The 24,091-nt window shown below is 35.8% G+C and overlaps 1 protein-coding gene across 28 annotated transcripts in view; it reads left to right on the forward strand.

Annotated features, from left to right (window-relative positions):
* Positions 1-24,091, forward strand: part of PTPRK (protein tyrosine phosphatase receptor type K) — a 404,892-nt gene that overhangs the window by 195,659 nt on the left and 185,142 nt on the right. For all 28 annotated transcript variants that reach the window (XM_087972104.1, XM_087972119.1, XM_087972125.1 and 25 more), the window contains exons 5-6: positions 176-291; positions 23,555-23,729. In XM_087972104.1, the coding sequence (XP_087828230.1) occupies positions 176-291; positions 23,555-23,729 (291 nt within the window). The remainder of the gene's footprint in view (positions 1-175; positions 292-23,554; positions 23,730-24,091) is intronic.

The raw sequence follows: 24,091 nt of genomic DNA on the forward strand, positions 1-24,091 counted from the left end.
TTTGCATCTTATTTGGCCATTCTTCTTACTGAGCTAAAACAATTTTTTTTCTTCCATGTATGAATTTCTTTTGCCCTAAAGACACCATGCTATGTTATCTTTGGGGGAAAAATAATTTTTAAAAATGTGACTGAGCACACCCTTTGGTAACTTTTTGCTTTTCCTATCTCTGCAGATAAATCTCCTCATTTCTTGAGGCTGGGGGATGTAGAGGTCAATGCAGGTCAGAATGCAACATTTCAGTGCATTGCTACAGGAAGGGATGCAGTGAAGAACAAGTTATGGCTGCAGGTAAGGCTTATCCTGACCCATTAATGGTCAGGCCCTTCTGATAAAAACAAAGAGTCCAGTTCCTCAAAGATTTGTGTATGACAGACATCTGACAGGAAATCATTGTTATTTATTATATCTATTCCAATTTTTTTAGCATCAGTTTTAGCATCAGTTTGCTGCAAGGACTGTTTAACTGTCACCTTCCTCTATCTGGTGTGCACATATGGAATTTTAGTTCCCATTCTGTAGAACAGGCAAGAGGAATGATGGAGAAAACCTCACTCACTCCATATCCTCTTTTTCTGTGGGATTCATTCTTTTAAGTTGCAAGCTGGTAAATTCTGTGTAGGTTAGTGTATCGTTGGTAGGCTGGCCTTCATAAAATCAAGCTGATAACATATTGTCAGAAAGCTAGCCCCACATATATTTCTGTCTGAGGAACAGATCATGGTACACCTTCTTCCATACTGCAAAATGGTGTGATCAATGATTCAGTTATACATTCAGAACTGCCAATGGGACAGTACATCTGAAAGCAACAACCTACTTCAGGGAACAATGAGAAAGGCATTTGACAGGCACATATCTGTGAACTGGGGCACAGCAGCTGCCATTTCTGATTATGATTATTTATTATCACTATTAACAGGGATATATGCCATCTTTATTTTATACATTTCAAGGCAAAATTGTGAGGTGGGCTTTTGTGCCTAAGGGAAGGCTGGAACTCACGGTCTCACAGTTTCTGTTCCAGTACATTAACCACTTCATAGATGAGGCCAGTTCAGCTGTGCATATTTATAATGTGATAACTTAACCATACAGGATAGGCTCCTGTATGTAAGTAAGATATAATGCAATTTGTGGAGGAATATGATTTAATAGGACACATAAATTCACATATTACAGCTTAGTATTATGCGTAAGCTAGGACATTGTGACTTGTTTAACAAACCTTGGTTTAACTTGTCTTTGTTTAAAAATAGTAAGGTAACTGAAAATAATTCCATTCAAATCTTGCAAATACAGAGTAGTGTAAGTAATTCATAGAAGCAGTCCAAGTACTGAGTAGTCAGTGTCTCTGAACTTCACACACTTCTATGAAAACAAAGCATTCTTACAGCATTCTGTTTTTCAGGACTGCTCATTGGTACTGCATTGCATGTTATCTCATTTAATTAATCCAAGAGCTCAGCCTTGAGCTTTAATTTAAAAATATACATGCAGTTGAAATTTTTAAATCCTAGAATTAAAACAATAAGAGAAAAAAAGCCTAAGAGAAAGAATTAATTGGCTATTTAAGCAAAATACAGAATAGCAGACATTATTTTAATGGTTTTTATATGGTTCACTGGCAGACATATCAAGAAAGTGGAGTCATAACTGAATCTTGAGCATCTTCAAAGGTAATGAGGACTTGCCAAAACTACCACTTTTAGTCAGTGAAAAATCTCCTTTAAATCATCATTACTTGGCAATTATTGCTTTGAGTAATTCCTTTTCCAAGGAAGAGGATAAAGTGACTTATTCTTGTACATCTGCATCCATATCTCTTAACTCTTTCACTATCTGGAAGCATTCTGCTTACCAGTTTAGTGAGATTGTTATGTAAAGAAATTCATAGTTTTTAGGCAGTTTGAAATAGTTACAACTTGCATGCTCCAGATATGAGCTATATGGATTGAGTAAACAGTCCACCAACTGCTCAGGGGGTTTAAATTACTTGGCATTAACCTCCACATTGACCCACAAGGAAGATATCCCAGAATTTAAGATGAAAATCTCAAGATGAAGTAAGTAGTTAACAAAATCCATAGGAAAATCTTGTCCCATGCTTAGCTTCTCCCATGTTGGCTGAAACCAATCTGAAGATTCTGTATAGATATGCATGCATAATAGGGACATTCAACACATACCATTATTATTCCAGGAACAGAGTATTCCCACAACACCAAAACATTCCATTATTTACTTAAGCCATTTTTACCAGATGTTTTGGAGGGAGGCCAAACATTTTCTGGAGATAAATTTTCCTCAGAAAGAAGCAGGTTTAAGATGGGTCAATATACACCACTTCCTGTTCTGGAAGATTTACTTTGATGATCTCTGGAATAGTTGAATCAGTATGGTCCAAGTGAAACATTTCTGCCCCCAAGGCAGTGTTCTAGGACCAACTCTTTTCATACTCTACATAAATGACCTCTGTGATCATATCAAGAGCAACTGTGTTCTCTTCGCTGATGATGTAAAGCCATTCAACACCACAGACAATACTGCTACCCTTCAAAAAGACCTTGACTATGTATCAGAATGGTCAAACAAATGGCAACTTCAAATCTCAACAAATAAATGCTCTGTCCTACATATTGGCAAAAAAATAATAATCAGAAAATAAAATACAGGCTGAATAGTCAAGACATTGTTGATGATTCAAACTCTATCAAGGATCTTGGAGTACTCATCTCTAATGACCTAAGTGGTAGAGCCCACTGTAACTACATAGCCAAAAAGGCGTTAAGAGTTGTTAATCTAATTTTACGTAGCTTTTTCTCTGGTAATATTACACTACTAACTAGAGCATACAAAACATTTGCTAGACCAATACTCGAATACAGCTCATCAATCTGGAACCCACATTACGTATCTGATATTAACAGTTGAGAAAGTCCAGAAATATTTCACAAGAAGAGTTCTCCACTCTTCTACTCGTTGCAGAATACCTTATGCCACCAGACTCGAAATTCTAGACCTAGAAAACCTAGAACTATGTCGCCTTCGGTCCAATCTAAGTATAGTATATAAAATCATACACTGCAATGTCCTACCTGTCAAACCATAAACAACACAAGAGCAAACAATAGATACAAACTCAAGTTTAATCGCAACAAACTTGATTGCAAGAAATACAACTTCAGCAACAGAGTGGTCAATGTCTGGAATACTCTTCCTGACTCTGTGGTTTCTTTCCCAAACCCCAAAAACTTTAACCTTAGACTGTCTACTATTGACCTCACCCCTTTCCTAAGAGGTCTATAGGGGTTGTGCATAAGTGCACCAACGTGCCTACCGTCCCTGTCCTATTGTTTCTTTTATTTTTATTTTTTATATGTATCCATGTATTCATAACTAGGTTTTTACTTATACCTATTATTTTGTAAGCAATTGACAAAAATAAATAAATAAATAAATAAACAAACAAACAAACAAATAAATAAATATGAGATTTTACTTATGTCTATATACTGGGTGGCTTGAATGTGTGTGTGTGTGTGTGTGTGTGTTGAATTTGAACTGAATTTTGAATTTGAATTTGAATTTTTTTTACCTTTATTGTCATTGCATTCCATGAATACAATGAAATTTGAAAGTTACTCCAGCACAGTGCCCCAAGCACTACATCACAATCACACTGCAAGTATTTAAAAATTAAAATAATTAAAATAATAATAAACCTCCCCCATGCAACAAGACTCAGACACATATATCACCAAACACACACACCAAACCAGAGAGCGAAAAGCTGCAGCAGCCAAGTGTGCCGCCATATCCTTTCAGAATAAAATGCATGTATGTTTGCCAGATGCCATGTTACAAAAAAGGGCAAGGCCTAGACAATATATATCAGAAATGTCCTTTAATTATACCTTGCCCTCTATGAGACTGCATCACAATTTCCTTCTTTCTATGAGCCTTTCTGATCTTTAAACCCAGAAATTGTGTTCATTTTCCTCTCTTTTTTTCTAGCAAAAGTCCATAAGCATTTTCTAATCACTAAGAATTTAGATATAAATTTTAGAATTGTATATTTATTGCTTGAGAATAGGCATGTTCGTTTTATCCCAGTTCATTCATTTTCTAATGAATTAAAATCCTTAAGTGAGAAGTACAGACATTGTGCAGTTGAGAACGCACTTCTAAGGTCAGAGTTGGTGACTGATGTCTTAATTCTCCCTCCCTCTCCCTCTCTCTTTCTCCCTCCCTCCCTCACACACAGAGGAACACATACACACAAACAGAGAGAGAGAGGGAAATGATTTTGTCTGTATGTGTGTGTGTATGTATAGATAGATAGATAGGTAGGTAGGTAAATGGATAGATAGATAGATAGATAGATAGATAGATAGATAGATAGATAGATAGATAGATAGATAGATAGATATAGATACACATACACTCTCTCACACACACACACACACACACACACACACACACACACTAGTAAAGTGAAGGGAAATCATTGTTTCAGTTAGGATTGGTTTTGAGGAATGAGGTAGTGGTGGGTTTTCCTGATACCATTTGTGGTTCATAATACAATACTCTAATATGCAATGCTACCAGGTCATATTGCCAGAATGGAGCTTGTGTACCTGAATTCCAATTGCTGAATTCTATCTAAGAAACTTTTTGAGAAGATAGTGCTAAGAAACTCCTTTGCCCTTTTTGGTTTTTTTTCCATCCTGTTTCCCAAAGCTTTTCAGCATGAAACTGCTGGAAGAAGTCAACCATACACTTGTTATTCCAAAGAATAATTGCCTAGGATTACAACTCTTGCTCAAGAATATTGCCTTATATCAAGTCATACCACATCCTTCATTGAAAACATATATATTTTCAGACATAGCTGTGCAGTTCTAAGTATTTTGGGGCTTTTTAGCTTTATGTCTTATATAGCAAATATTGGATCATTTGACCATGTCTTACTTTGAATTTCAAATATGTGTGAATTCTACCAATGAATTGCTTTCTTCCATTATGCTCTTCTAGGGCAATAAATGTAGGGTCATGGCTACAGTTTCTCCACACAAAATAACATTTTGACAAATTTGAGTAGAAAGTCGCACGCCTCACTTCGCTTAGGCGAATGAACTTCTCTTCCTCAATGCAGTTAAGCTTTCAATGGTGGGAGGAAAATAAACAGTCTGACAAAGTATTTGGGGGGTTAGAGCATGGTCATCTGTAATATCAATTTGTGTAGTATTTTTTGCTCTTATCTTCCATCCTTCTATAAAACCCTGATCACAACTTGTGTTGCTGCTGCTGATCTTGAACAGGGTTTGCTCATAAGGTGTTCTTCATTGGCTGAAACCTACTTCTCGATATTCTTCTTGGCTTGCTGCTTAGCATAGCCTAAGTCTGCCTGGCTATCCCTTTGCTCTGTGTGAATGCCATCTCCTTTCATTGGCTAGTGCCTATCCTGAAGTGCCTTCCAGTGGAGAAAATAGTGTGTACAGATCTTGTGGAACTACCAACTCATAAAGGGCCAGGGTTATTCTTAACATAATGGGTATGTTGACCCTGACAGATTATAATAGCTCTTTTCTGCCTGCTTCTAAGATGCTCTTTCACAGACAGCAATGTTTTCCTGCGTTCTATTTAAATTCTGGCTTTTCTGGGTGCAAGCACAGCCTTTAAATGCTTGAAGTTGAAATGTGGATATTAGCCTAGAAAGGACATTGCATGTACCAAAGTCCCCGAGCCAGGTTGTGCCTGGAACTTCTGGGCTCTGGCCTAAAGGGAACTGAGAAGATTTCAACCAGATTCCTTATGTCCATTGATTTCACACAACATGTCACACAATTCAAGATGTAGCAGCTGAAAGCACACAACAGGGAAATATACCGTATATTAAATTATTACCTGAGAGAAATGAGTGAATCCAGCCTGTTTATCTATCCATTCAGCTAGTTTATACTTCAGTACGTTGTGCAATTCCAGGAAATGGATTTCTAGTAAGAGATTAAGTGTTGTATAAACATATCCTTTATTGCCATTCAGAAGCTCTCCTGCCTAAAACCAGTTATTGCTCCAGGGATCCCATAATACTTTTGAATGAAGGATGTGACTCTTCCCCAATTTTGTGGTCCTTCAGTTCCTTTTAATAGAGATCTTGAGCATAAGCCAAATAAGAATCTTTAAGAAGCCAGAGATGGATTGGGTGTGAGGGAAATTGTTTCCATAGTAGAGTGGAAAAGAGGCACTTCTGTAACTACAAAAGCTGTGCTTTACTGACAGAGAAGCAACAAGCAAATTCAGTACTCCACCTGGGTGCGCACAATCTTTATTGGGAAGGCAACGCATACCTGGACCAATTTCTTGCTTAAAAAGAACCAGCAGGCAGGGGCACCGTCCTAAGCAATTAGTCCTGGTCTGTTTGGATAGGTAGGTGGCAGAATGGAGAGTGGAGTTCTTATGGTGGATTTTCCATATGCATTGTTTTTATTTTATTTATTTATTTATTGATTGATTGATTGATTACCCTATAGGCCATATCAATGTACAGGTTCAAACACATATTGCCAAAAAAATTCTAAACAAACAATTTAAAAGAGTAGGGTAAAATACAATAGTTATAGGCTAAAATATAATAATTTAATACATAAATATGTAAAATAGGATAAAATGACATAAAATTATGATTTTCCATATGCAACGGGGGCCATAGAATGATAAGGAACATATTCAATGTTAAATGGTGGCACATTATTAAAATATCGGAGCTTATCAGTTTTACTCATGGGGGAGTCATACAAATTCTTTAATCATGGGGAGGGGTTCTGTATTTGAATACCTTTGCTTTAGTGTAAGTCTAGCCAATGATCTGCCAGATATTTTTGGAATATGACCTGGCATCTAATTTTTGGACAAGTTGATTTGGATTGATGTAAACTGAAGTCTGGTTTTGTGAATTCTTTTCATTTTCTGTAGCACTTTTCTTGAATTCTTGAAGTCAGTGAATAATCAAAAAGCTTGTTCTGTCCTGTGATTTATTCAGTGAACATACCAGAGGTGGTATTCAGCAGGTTCTGACCAATTCTGGAGAACTGGTAGCGGGAATTTTGAGTAGTTCAGAGAACCGGCAAATATCACCTCTGATGGCCCCACCCCATCTATTCTTGCCTCCCGAGTCCCAGCTGATTGGCTGGGTCTTCTTTCGTTGCCCTGCACAGGAGAATGGAACTGGAAAGCAGGTTAGTAGGATGGGGAGGGAATGGGGATTTTACAGTATCCTTCCCCTGCCATGCCCACTAAGCCATGCCCACCAGCCCACCCCACCAAGTCACACCACGCCCACAAAGCCACGCCCACAGAACCAGTAGTAAAACAAATTGAAGCCCACCACTGGGATATACGTATGTGTATACAATGTATAGAGGAAATGAATATCAATGGTTGGATGGAATTGAATGCTTTGGCAAACTTCAAATGGATTAACACATTTCTGGAACAATATAAAATAATTTCAATTATAACATCCAATAGAAAGGACAATGAATAAGGATTAAAAAAAACATCCTGAGTCCCCATTTAGCTATGTTTTTGTTAGTTCAGTGTGAATATCAGAGCTATTTTTTCCCTTTTTCTTTCAACATTAAGCTTTCTTGTTTACTTGTTTTGGAATAATAATGAATAGCATAAACCATCCCAAAAGGTTTTAGATCTCACTTATATGCCCAGAATAAGATAACACCTGTACTGCCCCACCCATAAAGGCTTGTGCTTGGAGCATCTGCCTTGGCTCCCAGTTTAGTTGTTCATAACTGAATCACTAATGAGTCTATCCATCACTGTGGTGTCTTGGCATCCACACACCATTTGGCTTGGGCAGAGAAGCTTGGCCTCCCTGTGCAATTCTGTTTGCATTCTGACAATGCAGGCCAGGGTGCTACCATCGATTTTGATATGTCAAAAATTAAAAGAAGATCACATTCACTTACAAAAAAGAAAAAAAGAAAATTAAATTTGATTGGTAATCTTACGCAGATAGAGATAAAAGCAAAAGATGCAGGTAGGCCAATCTGTTTGCAGAGGCTTTAGGTGCTGGCTCAATGCCTCCTCGGTTGGCAAACTAAAGCTGGAAGTTTTCATTGAAACTAAAGAATATTAAAAACTAATACAAACTAATGTAAATCAAGGGGGAGGGGGGGAAGCAAAATACAAAAATACAAAGGAGGGACAAAAAGAGTTGAAAAAAATAGAAAAGAAAATATATAAACTGCCTTCCAATATCTTCAGTGCATTTATAGTATGAGTACAAATATATTTTAACCTTTGTCTAAAAAGTTATTTTACATTTCTTTCTGTAATCTAACCTGACTAATCAAATCCATTAATTGCAAGGGTTTTTTAAAAATTTTATGCAAAAAAATCAATAAGAGCTTTGCACCTTCAATAAATGGAGATGTCTTTTCTCTAATCAAAGAAGTAAATGTATCCATTTCAGCAAAATCTTTAACTGTCCCAACCATTGCTCCATAGTGGATACCGTTAAATCTTTCCATCCCTTTGCATATAGTAAGCTTACCAGAGTAATATATTTATTATTTCATATATTGAAATAATCTTTCATGGTTTTTTTTTACCCATTTGTCCATTAATCCTAAAAGGAAATGTTCTGGCTTTGACTGAATATTGATATTTCAAATACTTTATATCAAAGTATATATTTGACTTTTTTTAAAGCTTTTTTTAAAAAACATGTCCTTACATGTTTTTCACCTTTCCAACATACATTTGAAGTATGATTTTTGAAGTCTATAATAATTTTAACTTTATAGTACCATAAGTATTCATGCCATACAAACTTCTCACGATTTTCTAACTCTAAAAGTCTCTTGTTTCTTAGCAACATCAATTCTTTCATTCAGATCAACAACAAGCAGCAAAATACAATTTCAAATCTGGTAAACCCACTTCTCCTTTCTCCTTTGCATCTTGTAATACTTTATATTTTACTTATATTTTCCCCCCTGGCCACATGAATTTAGATATATCATTTTGCCATTGTATAACTGGTATATCCATTGTCAAAACAGGTATTGTCTGAAATAAAAAAAATCCATTTTAGCATGTCCTTTTTAATTTTAGTCCATTTTACTCTAGTAATACCCAGGTATTTTACTTTTTTCTCAATTGTAAAACCAGTTTTCTACATCAGTTCTCTTTTACCTTCAAATTTCAAAGTCCAATTATTAATCTTGAAACCTGCTAATATACCAAAGGCTTTACATTTCCTATTCTATTCCTGCTAATGGATTTTCTAAATTAAGATCAAATCATCCACAAATGCCGAATTTATAATTTTATTTTTAATCTTGATTTTCTAACTAGAGACTTTATAAGAGACTTATAGCTCTATTCAATACTTGAAGGAAAAAACAAAAGTAGAAACAGAGGACTTCCTTTTCTGAATTTCACAAGATTTTATTAATTCTTCATTAACAATTATTTGTGCTTTCTGAAAAGTGAAAATCAATCTTACCCATTTAATAAAATTATCTTCAAGGTTCATATTCACCAGAATGCTAAACAAACATACATACATACATACATACATACATACATACATACATTCAAAGTCTCAAAGGCTTTTTGTTCATCTCAAATAGAATGAGTTCTTTTTTCATTGTGTTCCTCAAGATATTCCAAAATATTCAAAATTATTTCTAATATTGTCTCATAGTTGACATTTAAGTAAAAATCTGCATTAATATTCATGAATAAAATCCTGTAAAATTATTTTCAAACTTTCAGCCAAAATCATGGTAAATTATTTGTAATCATTGGTCAATAAAGATACAGGCCCATGGAACATTTTTTTTCTTTCCCAGTCTGAGGAAAATGTAATTCTTCTTTGAGTTTTAGATAACAAAGAAGTTGCCTGGAAGTAGTAATCAGAGATTTTAAAAAAAACAGAATGGAAAATATTAGAACAGCTTGCTGCAAATCCAAACTCAAGGTTTATTAATATATTTAGCTTTACTGTAGTTAAATGTCCATTATTATTTTTTGCTCTTCATTAGAATTATGAGAGAAGTTGCCAACTACAAATTTGCAGCTTATAAAATAGATATTTCTACCCAATGATAATAATGTATGCTTCTAATTTCTTTATTGAATATAGCTCACATTCACATGTAATGCTTCACATATGTTTCGGTTTTGACATATCATGAAGTGTTATCCCAGGCCTTATTTTAGCATTATATATGTCGGATCATATATATGGTTAAAAATCTTGGTTTAGGATTATAGATGAACAGTAATTTATGTAATTATAGTAAACAAATTAAGACATCATGTCTAATTTTGCATGTCCTAGAAAAAAAGCAAGAGACTCTCCCATTCATTCATTCATTCATTCATTTAATGAATCTTTTTTTAAAAAAATAAGTTTGAGTTTAGACAGTGTGGAATTGGCTGTGTTTGTTAGATCTTAAAATGGGATGGCTTGAAAATAATAGTTTACTTGAAATAGAAAACGAAAAGTATGAACAAATCTTTAAAATAGTCTGAAAAACAGTTTTACCCATAGGAGGGCAGTTCTCAGACTAAAAATATTCCTTTTCCTAGGCATGAGCAACACAGAATTTTAACAAGACCAGTTAAAATAAGAAGAATAGAATTATTAACATTTCATAACCCAAGTATTTCCCATTAGATATGATTTATCTCCTCAGCCATTAGGGCAGAACCATCCATAATTTCTTTTTAATGGCTTGACTGTAAATTGGCAAGGAGGTGGGTTTTGACCAATAATGGATGAGTCTTCAGATATCTATTTACAAAACTATCTCCTGAATTCTAATCATTCTGAAAAGTGGCCCTAATACTTTAGCTAGTTCAATAAAAAGGCACTTCTGTGCTTCAGCAGGAAGTCTCCAACAGCCCTACCTACTTTACATATTTTTATTTATTTTATTTTATTTATTTGATTTGTCAATTGTTTACAAAATAATAAGTACAAGTGTATACATAGTTGTGAATATATGAAATGGGTACATATAAGAAAAATAAAAGAATAAGAGAAACAATAGGACAGGGACGGTAGGCACGTTGGTGCGCTTTATGCACGCCCCCACAGACCTCTTAGGAAAGGGGTGAGGTCAATAGTAGACAGTCTAAGGTTAAAGTTTTTGGGGTTTGGGGAAGAGACTACAGAGTCGGGTAGAGTATTCCAGACATTGACCACTCTATTGCTGAAGTCGTATTTCCTGCAATCAAGTTTGGTGCGGTTTACTTTGAGTTTGTATCTGTTGTGTGCTCTTGTGTTGTTATGGTTAAAGCTGAAGTATTCATTGACAGGTAGGACATTGCAATGTATGATTTATATACCATGCTTAAGTCGGACCGAAGACGGCGTAATTCGAGGTTTTCTAGTTTTAGAATTTCGAGTCTGGTGGCGTAAGGTATTCTATAACGGGTAGAAGAGTGGAGAACTCTTCTTGTGAAATACTTCTGGACTTTCTCAATTGTGTTAATATCACATACGTGATAAGGATTCCAGACTGATGAACTGTATTCGAGTATTGGTCTAGCAAATGTTTTGTATGCTCTGGTTAGTAGTGAGATATTACCAGAGAAAAAGCAACGTAGGATTAGGTTAACAACTCTTAATGCCTTTTTGGCTATGTAGTTGCAGTGAGCTCTAGCACTTAGATCATTAGAGGTGAGTATTCCCAGGTCCTTTACAGAGCTTGGGTCATCAACAAGATCTTGACTATTCAGCTTGTATTTTATTTTCTGATTTTTTTACCAATATGTAAGACAGAGCATTTATTTGTTGAGATTTGGAGTTGCCATATGTTAGACCATTCAGATACATAGTCTAGATCTTTTGAAGGGTAGTAGTATTGTCTGTGGTATTGAACAGCTTTACATCATCAGCGAAGAGAACGCAATTGCTCTTGATATGATCACAAAGGTCGCTTATGTAGATTATGAAGAGAGTTGGTCCTAGAACACTGCCTTGGGGAACACCACTATTGACAGGTACTGGATTTGATAGGGCGTTCCCAATTTTGACCATTTGTTGTCTGTTTGACAGGAATGCTTCTATCCAGTTATTCAGTTGTCCAGAGATACCATAAGATTTTATTTTTAGGAGTAGTTTGTCGTGTATCACTGAATCAAAGGCTTTGCAGAAGTCTATGTAGATTGCGTCAATTGCTTTGCCCTGGTCGAGTTGATTAGTCCATATGTTTTTGCAGTGTAAGAGTTGCAGATTACAGGATAGTTTTTTTCTGAAACCAAATTGTTTATTGGAGAGTAGGTTGTTTGTCTCTAAATGGAGGATGATGGATTGGTTAATAATTGATTCCATGACTTTACAGGTGACGCAGCATAAGGAGATTGGTCTGTAATTTTCAACTAGGCTTGGGTCTCCCTTTTTGAAGATGGGAATGACTGTGGCTTGTAACCATAGGTTGGGCAAGGAGCTGGTTCTGAAAGATCTTTCAAAGATTATGCTTAGAGGTTTGGCTATGGCAGCGGATAGTTTTCTTAAGAAGTAGGCACATATTCCATCCGGTCCAATAGATAGAGATGGTTTTAGGTTGCGTAGTGCTTTTTCAACGTTGTCTACTGTAAAATCGATATGTATTAGATCATTATTGTTGTCTGTGGTACGGCTAGGAAACATTGGGCATGATCCATTACTGTTTACAAACACTGAGCCGAAGAATGTGTTAAAGATGTTGGCTTTAATGGTGTCGTCGCTGCAGTCTTTACCATCAGGTCCTATCAAGGAGGGATGGACCTTGAGTCTTTTAGTTTGTTGTTTACAAAATTGTAAAAAGCACGGGTGGAATTGGTGCTTAGAAGGTTTTCCTCTTGTTTAATGTGGTAATTGGTGCATTCGGTCTTTATCTGGTGGCATAAATTTTTATATCGGTTTTTGAAATTAGCAACGTGACCAGATTTGTTTTTCCGCCAGAGTGATCTCTTTTTGGATTGAAGTTTCCTTATTGATATGGGTAATCTGCTTTTTGTTTTGTTTTTGGAGTTGTTGTTGGAACATATAGTTTGATGACTCTTTTGACTTCAAGTAAAAATATGTTGTAATGATCTTCAACAGTGTTGCATCCAGTGAATAGAGATTGCCAATCGAGGGATGAGAGATCGTTATCTATAAGATCATAATTGCCTTTTTTGAAGTTACAACTAGGGATGACATCGTTGTGGTGATTTTTGCGTGGACGTATGTTGAGGCAAAAGTCAATCATATTGTGATCACTATTGGAAAAGGGTTCTTTGGTTTGTATTCGGTAAATTAAATTCAAACTATTGCAGAAGATGAGATCGAGGCAGTTGTTCAGTCTAGTGTTGTTGGTTACTAGTTGTTCAAGACCTAGATTTGTAATAGCATTGAAGAAGGTTGTGTGTATGATTTCAGTTGTACAATTATTTAGGGTCCAGTCAATATGAGGTAGATTGAAATCTCCAAGAAAGATAAAGGGTATGGGCAGGATGTAGCCCATGTTAGTAGTGTATTTAGCTTGTTTATATGTTCGATGTCATAATCAGGTGCTCTGTAACATAGTAAGAATCGAATTGTGATATTTAAGGATAGTTCACAGATGATGGTTTCAGGAAGGGCAAGCTCCTGGGTAACTTGGATATTTTTAGATGTAAGGATTTTTGTAGAATATAGCAACACCACCTCCTCGACGATTTTCACGATCTGATCGGTAAACATGATAGTCTCTTACTGTGGTAATGGAGTCGGGAGAGATGCATTGAGCCATGTTTCACAGACAAATATAATGTCAAAGTTAGCCATATTTAAGAGGATGAGAAATTCAGGTATTTTATTCACGAGGCTTCTTGCATTGAGTAGTTTGCATTTAAGTCCGGCAGCAGTTGGGATTGAGGTAGTTGGGGGCGTGCGTGCCTAGTCTTGGTGGGTGGTGGGTAGTTTTGGGTGATGGTGGGTGGTGGTAGGTGGTTGAGGTAGGGTAGTGGTTGAGGGTAAAGTTGGGTATTGGGTTGCGTGTCTTACTTTTGATGCAGTCAGCATGGTAGTCAATGTACAGGTCCTTCTCTCCATTGTCTAGACGGGTTTTGAGTTCGATGCGGAGTGCACGGGAGCGGGCACGTTGCTGTATGGTTAAGTCAGGGCGCAACGGAGGTTTTTGTGGTTGGTGTTGGTTTTGGCGAGTGAGTTTATAGTGTAAATGAGTTTACGTTTGCTTGATTCATTTTTGCAAATGATCCTGCACAAGTGTGGGGCCAACAGAGTGTGTAAGGCTAGAAAATACAGTTTTCCTACCATGTGATGAGGAGGACTCCATTTTACATCTTACTCCTTCTTAAAAAGAAAAACAAGAAAGGCAGAAGAAAACCTTTACACAACCTGGTTGTTCCTCTGCAGGTTCAATACTGCCCTATCTTCTTTTTTGAACCGTAATTACCTGATTTCATTTCGATGATTTCTAAATATCATCTTAGGATCATACTCAAGAAAAATAACAGGGCTGGAATATAGCAGTAGATGGTGTTGATTCCAGTTAAATTACACTTACATTCAATCAGCACAGCTGATTTTATAGCTTTCTGTAGTTTTAATTACTTTTCCCCTTAAGTTCCATTCAACATTGCAATTCAGTGGCAATTTCTGGATAGGTTCTAAGAATCACACACCTGGCTTTGAGAGGCCTCTTGTGTCCCCAGTGCCTCAAGCCATGAAACTTAACTGTGCCTTGTTCCAGAAAGAGTAAAGGTGGTACTTTAAATTTTCTATCTTTAATCAGATTAAAGTCCACCAAGGCCCTGGCAAGTAAAGCATGTGACATAGACCTAAACTACCTGCTTTGATAAATCCCTACCAGATTCCTGCTGTGGTACGATGTCATTTAACAATGTCTTGCTTTCCATTTCTTAATTTTCCCTCCCTGCTATAAAATTGTCTTGTACTCGCCTCGGGTTTTCTTTTTCTTTTGCTTCCACGGCCTTGTAGGCAATTTATGTCTCCTCATGTTCTCTCTCATTGTAACAGGGCAACCATGGTGACATATGATTCAGGGGACTGCTGCAGATGCGGTTCCCTCCAGACTCAGTTCTGCAAATTAACTGGTGCTTAGAGCATATCCAGCATTACATCATTCTTCAGCAGATGCCTCTTTCTATTACAGTTCGGAAGATGAGAGTATTATCCCACTGGTTTTTCCCCCCACCAAGCTCCTCTGATGGTGGTTCTTCAAATAGCTTTCCTGTCCTTACACACAACTGTCTGATTATAAATTTGTTTTTGAAAATGTCTTTGTTTCAAATAGTCTCATCATAACTAGAGCCTCTTGTCATGCTTCTGCTCTGTTTCACCATTCCACTTTACAAGTCCATTGAGTCTTTACAGCCTTTACAACTTCAGTGATTGTTATGATTGTTATGATTGTAACACATACACACACACACACACACACACACACACACACACACTAATTCAGCTTGACTTGGATCAGGCATACAAAAAAAAATCAATATTTCTGACTAGTGAATGAACCTGTACTGGATCTTGTTGTGCCAAAATTCCCCCCCTTCCTCTTCGCTTCTCTCGTCCTCCAAAAAAGATGATAGTGGTAAATGAGAGCTTTCATTTTAACAATGGTTTTCTTCAGCATTTGAATTAAGGTAGAATAGAATAGCATTAGCAATAGCACTTAGACTTATATACCGCTTCACAGTGCTTTACAGCCCTCTCTAAGCACTATCATATTGCCCCCAATGATCTGGGTCTGCATTTTACCAACCTTGGAAGGTTGGAAGACTGAGTCAAACTTGAACCTGGTGAGATTTGGTCTGCCAAAATGCAGGCAGCCGATAGTCAGCAAAAGTAGCCTGAAGTACTGCATTCTAACCATTACATCACTGTGGCTCTTAATTTGCTTACAATAAATTGTAGTTACTGCTTAAATTGTTATGCTTAAATGGTAGTTTCTGGGTTATTGTTATTGTTATGCTTAAATTGTAGTTACTGGGACTAACATTTCATATTTTACAGGACTTTAGTTGAAAATGAAAATCTTTTTTCTTTCTTTAGTGAGGAATGTGAAGGAAAAATCACAAGCATTGATATTTTATGCCAGAAAAAGTTGAACTTTATAGAGCTTTGTTTTTAAGTTAATTTGCATAATATTTCCATTTGCTTACGATGTGGAGAACCTTATCACCTTTGGATGATTTAAGTTAATACTATATTGAAATTTCTCTTCCAGTTCCAAAAGATCTCATTTCAAACTTCTCCATCATGTTTCAGCTTCTTTGGCTACCTGCACTTTCTGAACTCTCCTATGTGTTAAAATTTAACTGAGGTGTGAGAACTGGCTACTACATATTGTATCAGAGGGGAGAGAGAATTGGGTGATAAAAGCAGGGATAGTTACACAAGCCAGAATGGCTTCAAAATTCAGGGCAAGATCCTATATCTCATCAATTAGATTAAGGAGAATTTCATCAAAGGAATAATTAACATTGGTTATTTTATAACAGAACCAAATAGATATTTTGGTGTCTTCTTTTCACATTAATACTGCAAGTTATTTATTGCCTAAAAATTATACTTGTAGAAATTTCACCTAGGTAGGTAGTCCTTGACTTACAACAGTTTGTTTAAAGACTGTTCAAAGTTACAATGGGACTGAAAAAATTATGACCATTTTTCACAGTCGTGACTATTGCAGCATCCCCATGGTTATGTAATCAAAATTCTGATGCTCGGCAACTGGTTCATATTTATCATAGTTGCAGTGTCCCAGGGTCATGTGATAAATTTTGGGACCTTCTGACAAGCAAAGTCAATAGGTAAGCCAGATTTAGTTAACAAACAACTTACTAACTTAACAACTGAAACGATTCACTGATGGCAAGAAAAGTTGTAAAATGAAGCAAAGCTCACTTAACAAATGTTTTACTTAGCAACAAAAATTTTGGCTTAATTGTGGACTAAAGTTGAGGACTACCTGTATAGCAAAGAAAAATGTATATTGTTAGATACAATCGTTTTTGTAAACTCACAATAGAACAATGTATTTCATGTGCTATATTGTATTAGCATTGGATACCAATGCTGCAATTTTATTCTTTATTTTAATTTACTTGAGATTTTTCCAGAAATTCAGTTTTGAGCACATGAATGCCTAGATTAAATTCTTCTTGTCACTCTGCATTTTGTCTTCTGAAGCCATTTCCATAATTTAGTTAAGAAGAGAGCTTCCCTTTCATGAAAAAAAATACAATCATTTTCCCTCACTATTTCATTTGCAACTCCTCTGTAAGTCACATAAGCAATATATATGTTCTCTGGGGATGCCGAAATGCTACTAATATTTGACTCTTTCAGTATGGCTTAGGGAAATTTACTAGCCATTTCTTCACTGATTACAAGGCCATAGGACAAATCATTGATCAAACGTAATGCGTTACAATTCCATTCTTCTTTCACTGAGTAGCTATTAGTTTCCATGAAGCCACATTCTACTAGCCACATTCAGGTTATTACATCTGGTTTAATAACATGGAATTATTCTTTCTCACTTTTAAACTGTAAGCTTGAAGCACACCAGTCATCAATCAATCATTTACAGTTATAGATAATTGCTAACATTGACTTCTACATGAACTTTCTTTTTATCCTGACATGAACGATCAAACCATGTACCATTATTGGAAAAAGCCAGGGGTAGGAATCAACTGGTGCTACTACCGGTTAGGTGACTATGTTTTGCTATGCTCGTGTGTGAAACAAACATCAGTTGTGCCTCCCAGACAGCTGAAAAATGCTGCGCACAGGTGCATAGCGTTTGAAAAGCCTCTTTTTCCCTGCTTTTTCAGCCTCAGCTGTGCCGCACAAAGCAGCTGAGGTTGAAAAAGCAGGAAATAAAGGAAAGGTAAGAGCCCGGGCGAGCAGGTGGGCCAAACAGCAGCAAACACAGAACTGGTTCGGTGTCTGCTGCTCTTCAGAGCTACCGGCTCTATAGAACTGGGCAGAACCGGTAGCATCCCACCCCTGGAACAAGCTAATATTTTAAGCCCATAGTTTGCGTAGGTTTAATATTGTCCCTTATTCATTAGTATCTTGGGATAGAGATGTGCAACTGAGAATAATGTTTCACATATTTATAATTAATGCTTCTGAATTCATCTGAATATACAACTATTTCTTATTCTTAGTATTGATTTTCTCAGATTTCTCTGCCTTAGAAGACATTTCTGATATTTCTCCATAAGCAAAATCTTATATAAATGATTCCCCCTATGGTAGAAAAGTTTTCTTGATAGTGTTCAGGAAAAAACTATCCTTGTGTCTAATTGTTCTGGTGTGCAGTGCCCTATAGCATTGTTTTGAGGGTAGGAGTTGAAACAGTTTATGTCCTGGATGTGAGGGGTCTATAAATATTTTCACAGCGTTCTTTTTGACTCGTGCACAGGTCCACAATGGAAGGCAGGTTGGTAGTAATCATTTTTTCTGCAGTCCTAATTACTCTCTGAAGTTTGTGTCTGTCCTGTTGGGTTGCAGAACCAAACCAGACAGTTATAGAGGTGCAGAGGACAGACTCAATAATTCTTCTGTAGAACTGTATCAGTATGATACATGGGCAATTTGGGGATGGGCAATTTGGTGTGTATCCATATTCATCCATCCATCCATCCATCCGTATCTATTTATCTTACTAACTATCTCTCTATCTCACTCTATGTCTGTCATGTTTGTCTATAAAATTTGTGGGAATCCAAATTGTAGTGTTCTCTAACTATAGATCTGTCAGTGTATAAAATATTCTGTTATTAATTTTAATGTTTTTACTCATTCTTATGATCCTTATGGATTGAACTTTCTTTCTCTGTATTTTAACAATTATTTTTGCTGTTTTCATCAAACTATAAGTAATATCACAAATGAAGGCAAATATATGTGTCCCTGGATAATGTTGCAGGATCCAGTCTGGGTTAGTCACCAGAACCAGAGTTTTTGTCTTCCAAGTTTTAAGTAATGTAACAAATCTAGGGGCCCTAACATGAGCAGTCCCTCATTTCCTTCTTTCTATTCACAATACAAATGTTTATGTCATGATAACATTGCTTTTCAAGTTGCCTTGCAGTAGTTGTCAGTGAAGAATAAAGAAAACCCACAATGCAGTGATAAGCCATTATGTGTGTTATCGTGTAAGACAAGACTAGGAAACCTGCAGACTGTTGAAGGTTGACAGCAAAATGATTGCATTATGGTAGTGCAATTTCATCACATTTGGGGAGTTTGAGTGGGTTTGAAAGTGGGAATAGAATGATGATTTGCCTTGCAGAAGCCATCCACACAAATACATTCAATCCATAGTGCCCCCCCAACCCAGTCATAAGCACTCATAAAGGGACAGACTGAAATATTATCTTGTCATCAGATGGACTGCTGCAGTCCCACTGGAAATCTTACAAGATTTTGATATCATTGCAATTCAAATTCTAGTAGCAATAACAAGCTAAACACATCTTCATGGACAGTGGAGACAACAACTATGACCAAGAACCAGTTAATAGATTAGTTCTTCAAATCCTTTCTGGATAAGGAGAGGATGAGGAATTGCCCACCTGTGCTCTGCATGGCTATTCTCCATGAGGAGACAGTGGTCTCCCATACGTTTCAGTGCCAGGAGAAAATATCAAGCTCATTACTACAGCAGAGCTTTTTAAAGGACGCTAATGTCCTAGTCATTTTCAGGAATTGCCTATTTAACTAGCTTAGGGCTATTGAAAATCTTCAGTATAACAAGTTTGAAAAGCTACCTGTTGTCTAAGTTCATTTCTGAAGATAATGAAACTGTAAGTTTAAGAATTTAAAAAATTTGAGGACTTCTGGTTTGAGCTTTTTCGGCGACAGACCAAAACCTCATCTCTGCGAGGCTTCTATCCGTGCTCGCTGCTGGAGCACCCCGAGATGGCTGGTTTTGGGGCTAAGCCACCCCGTAGAGGTGGTGAAGAAGGGGGAGACTGCCTGCAGGGTTGAGGAGAGCCGCATCTCTCCTCCCCAGCTGCCCATTACTCCCTTTCCCGAAGGCGGTTGTAGTGGTGGTCAGAAATGGCCACCACAAAGAAGAACTCAACCAGAAAAGAATGTGCAGGAGGAAGATAAGAAGAGAAAGTTTTGGTTGACCAGGTCAAACAGCAAAAGCAACAAATAAGGTACCCTGGAATTGAAACTATTAAAAAAAAAACAATAACATTGTTCCCTAAGAAGATTTTTAAGCTGCGAAGGAGAGAGAAAAGGGAAAAGATTTGTTGTTGTTATTTTTCTCCTTTTCCTATACTGACAGCTAAGAGACTTAAGCAAGAAATTGGAAAAAAATCCACTTTGACATTAATAGGCATTTAATGCTAAAAATAAAAAGTCAAAGGGATAATAAAGATTACTGGACAATCAAAAGCTTTTGAAAACAGGAAAGGAGAGAAAAAAATAAAAGGGAAGGGAGGAGACTGCCTGGAATTAAAAAGAACTTGTAGCAAAATCTCAACAAGACTTCCAAAAGATACATTTTAACTGAAATATTGCAACAAAAACCCCAGGAAGAGAAAGTGGAAAAAGAAATAAGAAGAAATAACTTGGGACTATTTGGATTACTTGATGATTTCTGGATTTTTGGTTATTGTATTTGAATGACTAAAATCAATCGGGTGGTTGTTTAAAACTGTTTAAAATGGCTCCACTTTTAGAAGAACTGAAAATGGAACTTAAAAAGCACAAAGAAGATGCACAAGAAAGGAGAGGTTCCTTTGGCTTCGTATTTCAGTTTTTAGAAATGGAGATTTGGAATTATGAGAAACAACAAGAAATGCCTGCGGAACAAGAAGATTGCGACAAAGAAGAAGCCATCTTTAATGAACAAGTAATCTTAGGTGGGGGGAAAAAAGGAAAGGAGGGAAAGAGAATGGAAAGTTTAAGATTGGGAAAAACAACTCCAAAAAAAAAAAAAAAGAGTGAAAAATAAGTATAAAATCAGAAAGCAACAGAAGAGGGAAATGCAGAAGAGAGAATTAGAAGTAGAGAGACAAGGGGTTAAAAAGGGGAGGGAGAAGATGAGAGGGAAGAAAGAAAGGAAAAGAAGTTATAAAGGACAGAAACAAAATATAGAGAAACAGGGCCTATTTAGAGATAATGGGTGAAAATTTAATGGAAAAAGGGATTCTGCAAAGGTACATAAGGTAGTATTGTTATATTAGAAACAGAAATAATTTTAGAAAATATGAAACAATTTATGATTAAAATGTTTGATAAAATAGCTATCGTAATTCAGTGGAATGCTTGTCAATAAATAAATGTAACAAAATGAATATTTAATGATTTACAAAACATATGTGAAGAGAAATAAGGGAAAAATTAATTATGGAGATTATATGTGTCTTTAAGGAGTTATGATATTTAATTGAAAAGAAGTGTTAAAGGTGTTAACATTTTAATGATTATTAATGATAGAACTGAATTGGAATGGAATGAGGGTTTATAATTACATATATTTATAATCTTTTTAAAAATAATATAGTGTGTATTATAAGAATGTGCCAAGCAGAATTCAATTGGAAATTATGTATTATGTATTATATTGAAGGTCATAACCTTAAGGTATATATTGAAGTTTAAATAAGAGTTGAATGGATGTAATTAAAAGATATAAAGGTGTCATACTACAATTAGTAACTACAGGAGAAAATTTGTTTAATGAGAAAAGATAATATGAAATTGAAACAGAACAGACAAAAGTATAAATATAATGATTTTAATTGAGATGAGATAATCAAAATAAAATTGAGAAAATTAAAAGAGCGGAAAAACTATATAGAAAATGTAGAATAGTATAAGATATGGAATAGAACACAAAAAGGAGCATGAAATTGAGCTTTGTGTCTGTATAAAGAAGTTCAACCCGGGACCGTGCTATTTTCAAAAAAGATGTTTTACTTGTATTTTGTATGTGTGAAAACCCAAATAAAACTTTATTAAAAAAAAAAAAAAGAATTTAAAAAGTTTGAAATAAATGCCAAAAAGATAAATGAATTTTTGAACCAAGAAAGCTACAAGTGAATCAAGGGACCAGATAAATTTGGGATATTGAAACTTTGAATATTAAGATTTTGGAATTAGCTAATTAAAATAAACAGCTTTCTGTGGGAGCAAGAACCTTTTTGTTTGCTATAAATCATCACAGATATTAGAGATCTTATGATTTAAATTGAACATTGGAGGGGACTAAAGATTCCAGGCAAAATGAAAAATGGAATTATGTTTTATTTTGCCTCAGATTAACACTATAATGCTTGAGACTTTCAAAGAATGGAACCAGAAATTAATAGTCCTAGTATGAAATTTTGACAACCCTTTAAAAATTCATGAGAAGCGGCCTCTGTTGAGGTTATTATCAAATTTGTTTATACTTGTGATAAATATTGGAAATTACTTCTTTGTCTATTTCTTTTCTTTTTCTTTATTTCACTCTTTCCTTTTTTCCTTCTTTTTTATTTGCACTTTTTACTCTTTTTTTAAATTTTATTTTCTGTGTTGTCTCAGTTTGCATTCATATAATAGATAGATATAAAGATATAATTTTGATAATTATAGCTGAAAATATTTGATGTTACTGCCCAAATCTTTTAAAATTTCAGAAAAAAACACTGGTATCTTTTGAGACTTGCTAAACATAAACTATTTAATTTTCTTAAGCTAATTTGATTTTTGTTTTATTGTCACAATAACTTCAATACTGACCAATGGAAATATTTTCATTTAATTTGGGGATAGGGATAGCATGGATGCTATCAAGAAGGGCATATGCCATTATGCTCAAAGCATGACACTGGAAGTCTTCAAAACTATCAAGCCCAGAACACTGATCCACATAGAGAAGCAATTAAGGGCTGAATGTTCAGAATTGATGTTTCAGAAACCCATGACTTCAAGCAGTATTTTCTGGCCTTTCAGAGGAGATTCCTTGATATTCTGGCTGTTTGTGCTATTCACCAAATGCGCCAAGACTAAAGTCCATTCTTCAGCAACACAACTTTCTTTCCTACAGTAATTTTGCTATTCTTAAAGCATTTTGTCAGTCTTACTAGGCGACATTGTGTACAAAACCTCTGTGAAATTGTGAAATTCCATCTTCTGAACAGGGGAGAAGTATGTTAACTGATTATGGGCAACACCACAATCACACCACCGAACCACTACCCTTTTTCCTCATTTATGTTGACAGTCATAGCAATCTGGAATTGAAAATGATTAAAATATGATTATCTATATGGTTTTTAACGCTTATAACTCTTACTCAGAAAAGGCATATTTTAAAATAACATAGGTAAACAAACATAATAGAAGCTTAGGAAGCGTTTTTTCAAACATTGTAAAGCTATATTTTGATGAATGGAATTAATTACAGTGTATTTTTCTTTTAATATTTTAACTGTTCTAAGCAGATACGTGATGTCAATATCATCCAGACTTTTTAACATTGAGTTTTATTGTTTTCAGAGACGCAATGGAGAAGATATTCCAGTGGCCCAAACAAAAAATATAAATCACAGACGTTTTGCTGCCACCTTTAAACTTCAGGAAGTAACAAAAACAGATCAGGATTTATATCGTTGTGTTACTCAGTCTGAGAGAGGATCTGGAGTTTCCAACTTTGCTCAACTTATTGTTCGAGGTAAGGGTTTCTTAGATTTCTCAGACATGATCCCTTTATATTTTACCATTAATTTATGATTGATATTCCATCAGAAGCTCATAGCAGCTCCTCTCACTTTTCTCCACAACCAACCCTCCAAAAATAGGTTGGTAAAAAAAAAACAAAACACCAAAAAACAATAAATAACCTTAAACAAAAAAAAAATAACAAAAAAATTAAAAATATAAATTAAAATAAAATTTAAAATTAAAATATATACAATCCACCCCACCCCCCCCCCCCCCCCCTGAAAAGTGTGGGAAAACCCCCACTCCCCCCCCCCCCCCCCCCCCCCCCCTCCCCCCCCCCCCCCCCCCCCCCTACTTAAAATACGTTATTTT

This window comes from Notechis scutatus, chromosome 1, assembly GCF_049901735.1.
Source record: "Notechis scutatus isolate UNSWTSFEM ecotype Mainland chromosome 1, rNotScu1.2, whole genome shotgun sequence".
Classification (NCBI taxonomy): Eukaryota; Metazoa; Chordata; class Lepidosauria; order Squamata; family Elapidae; genus Notechis; species Notechis scutatus.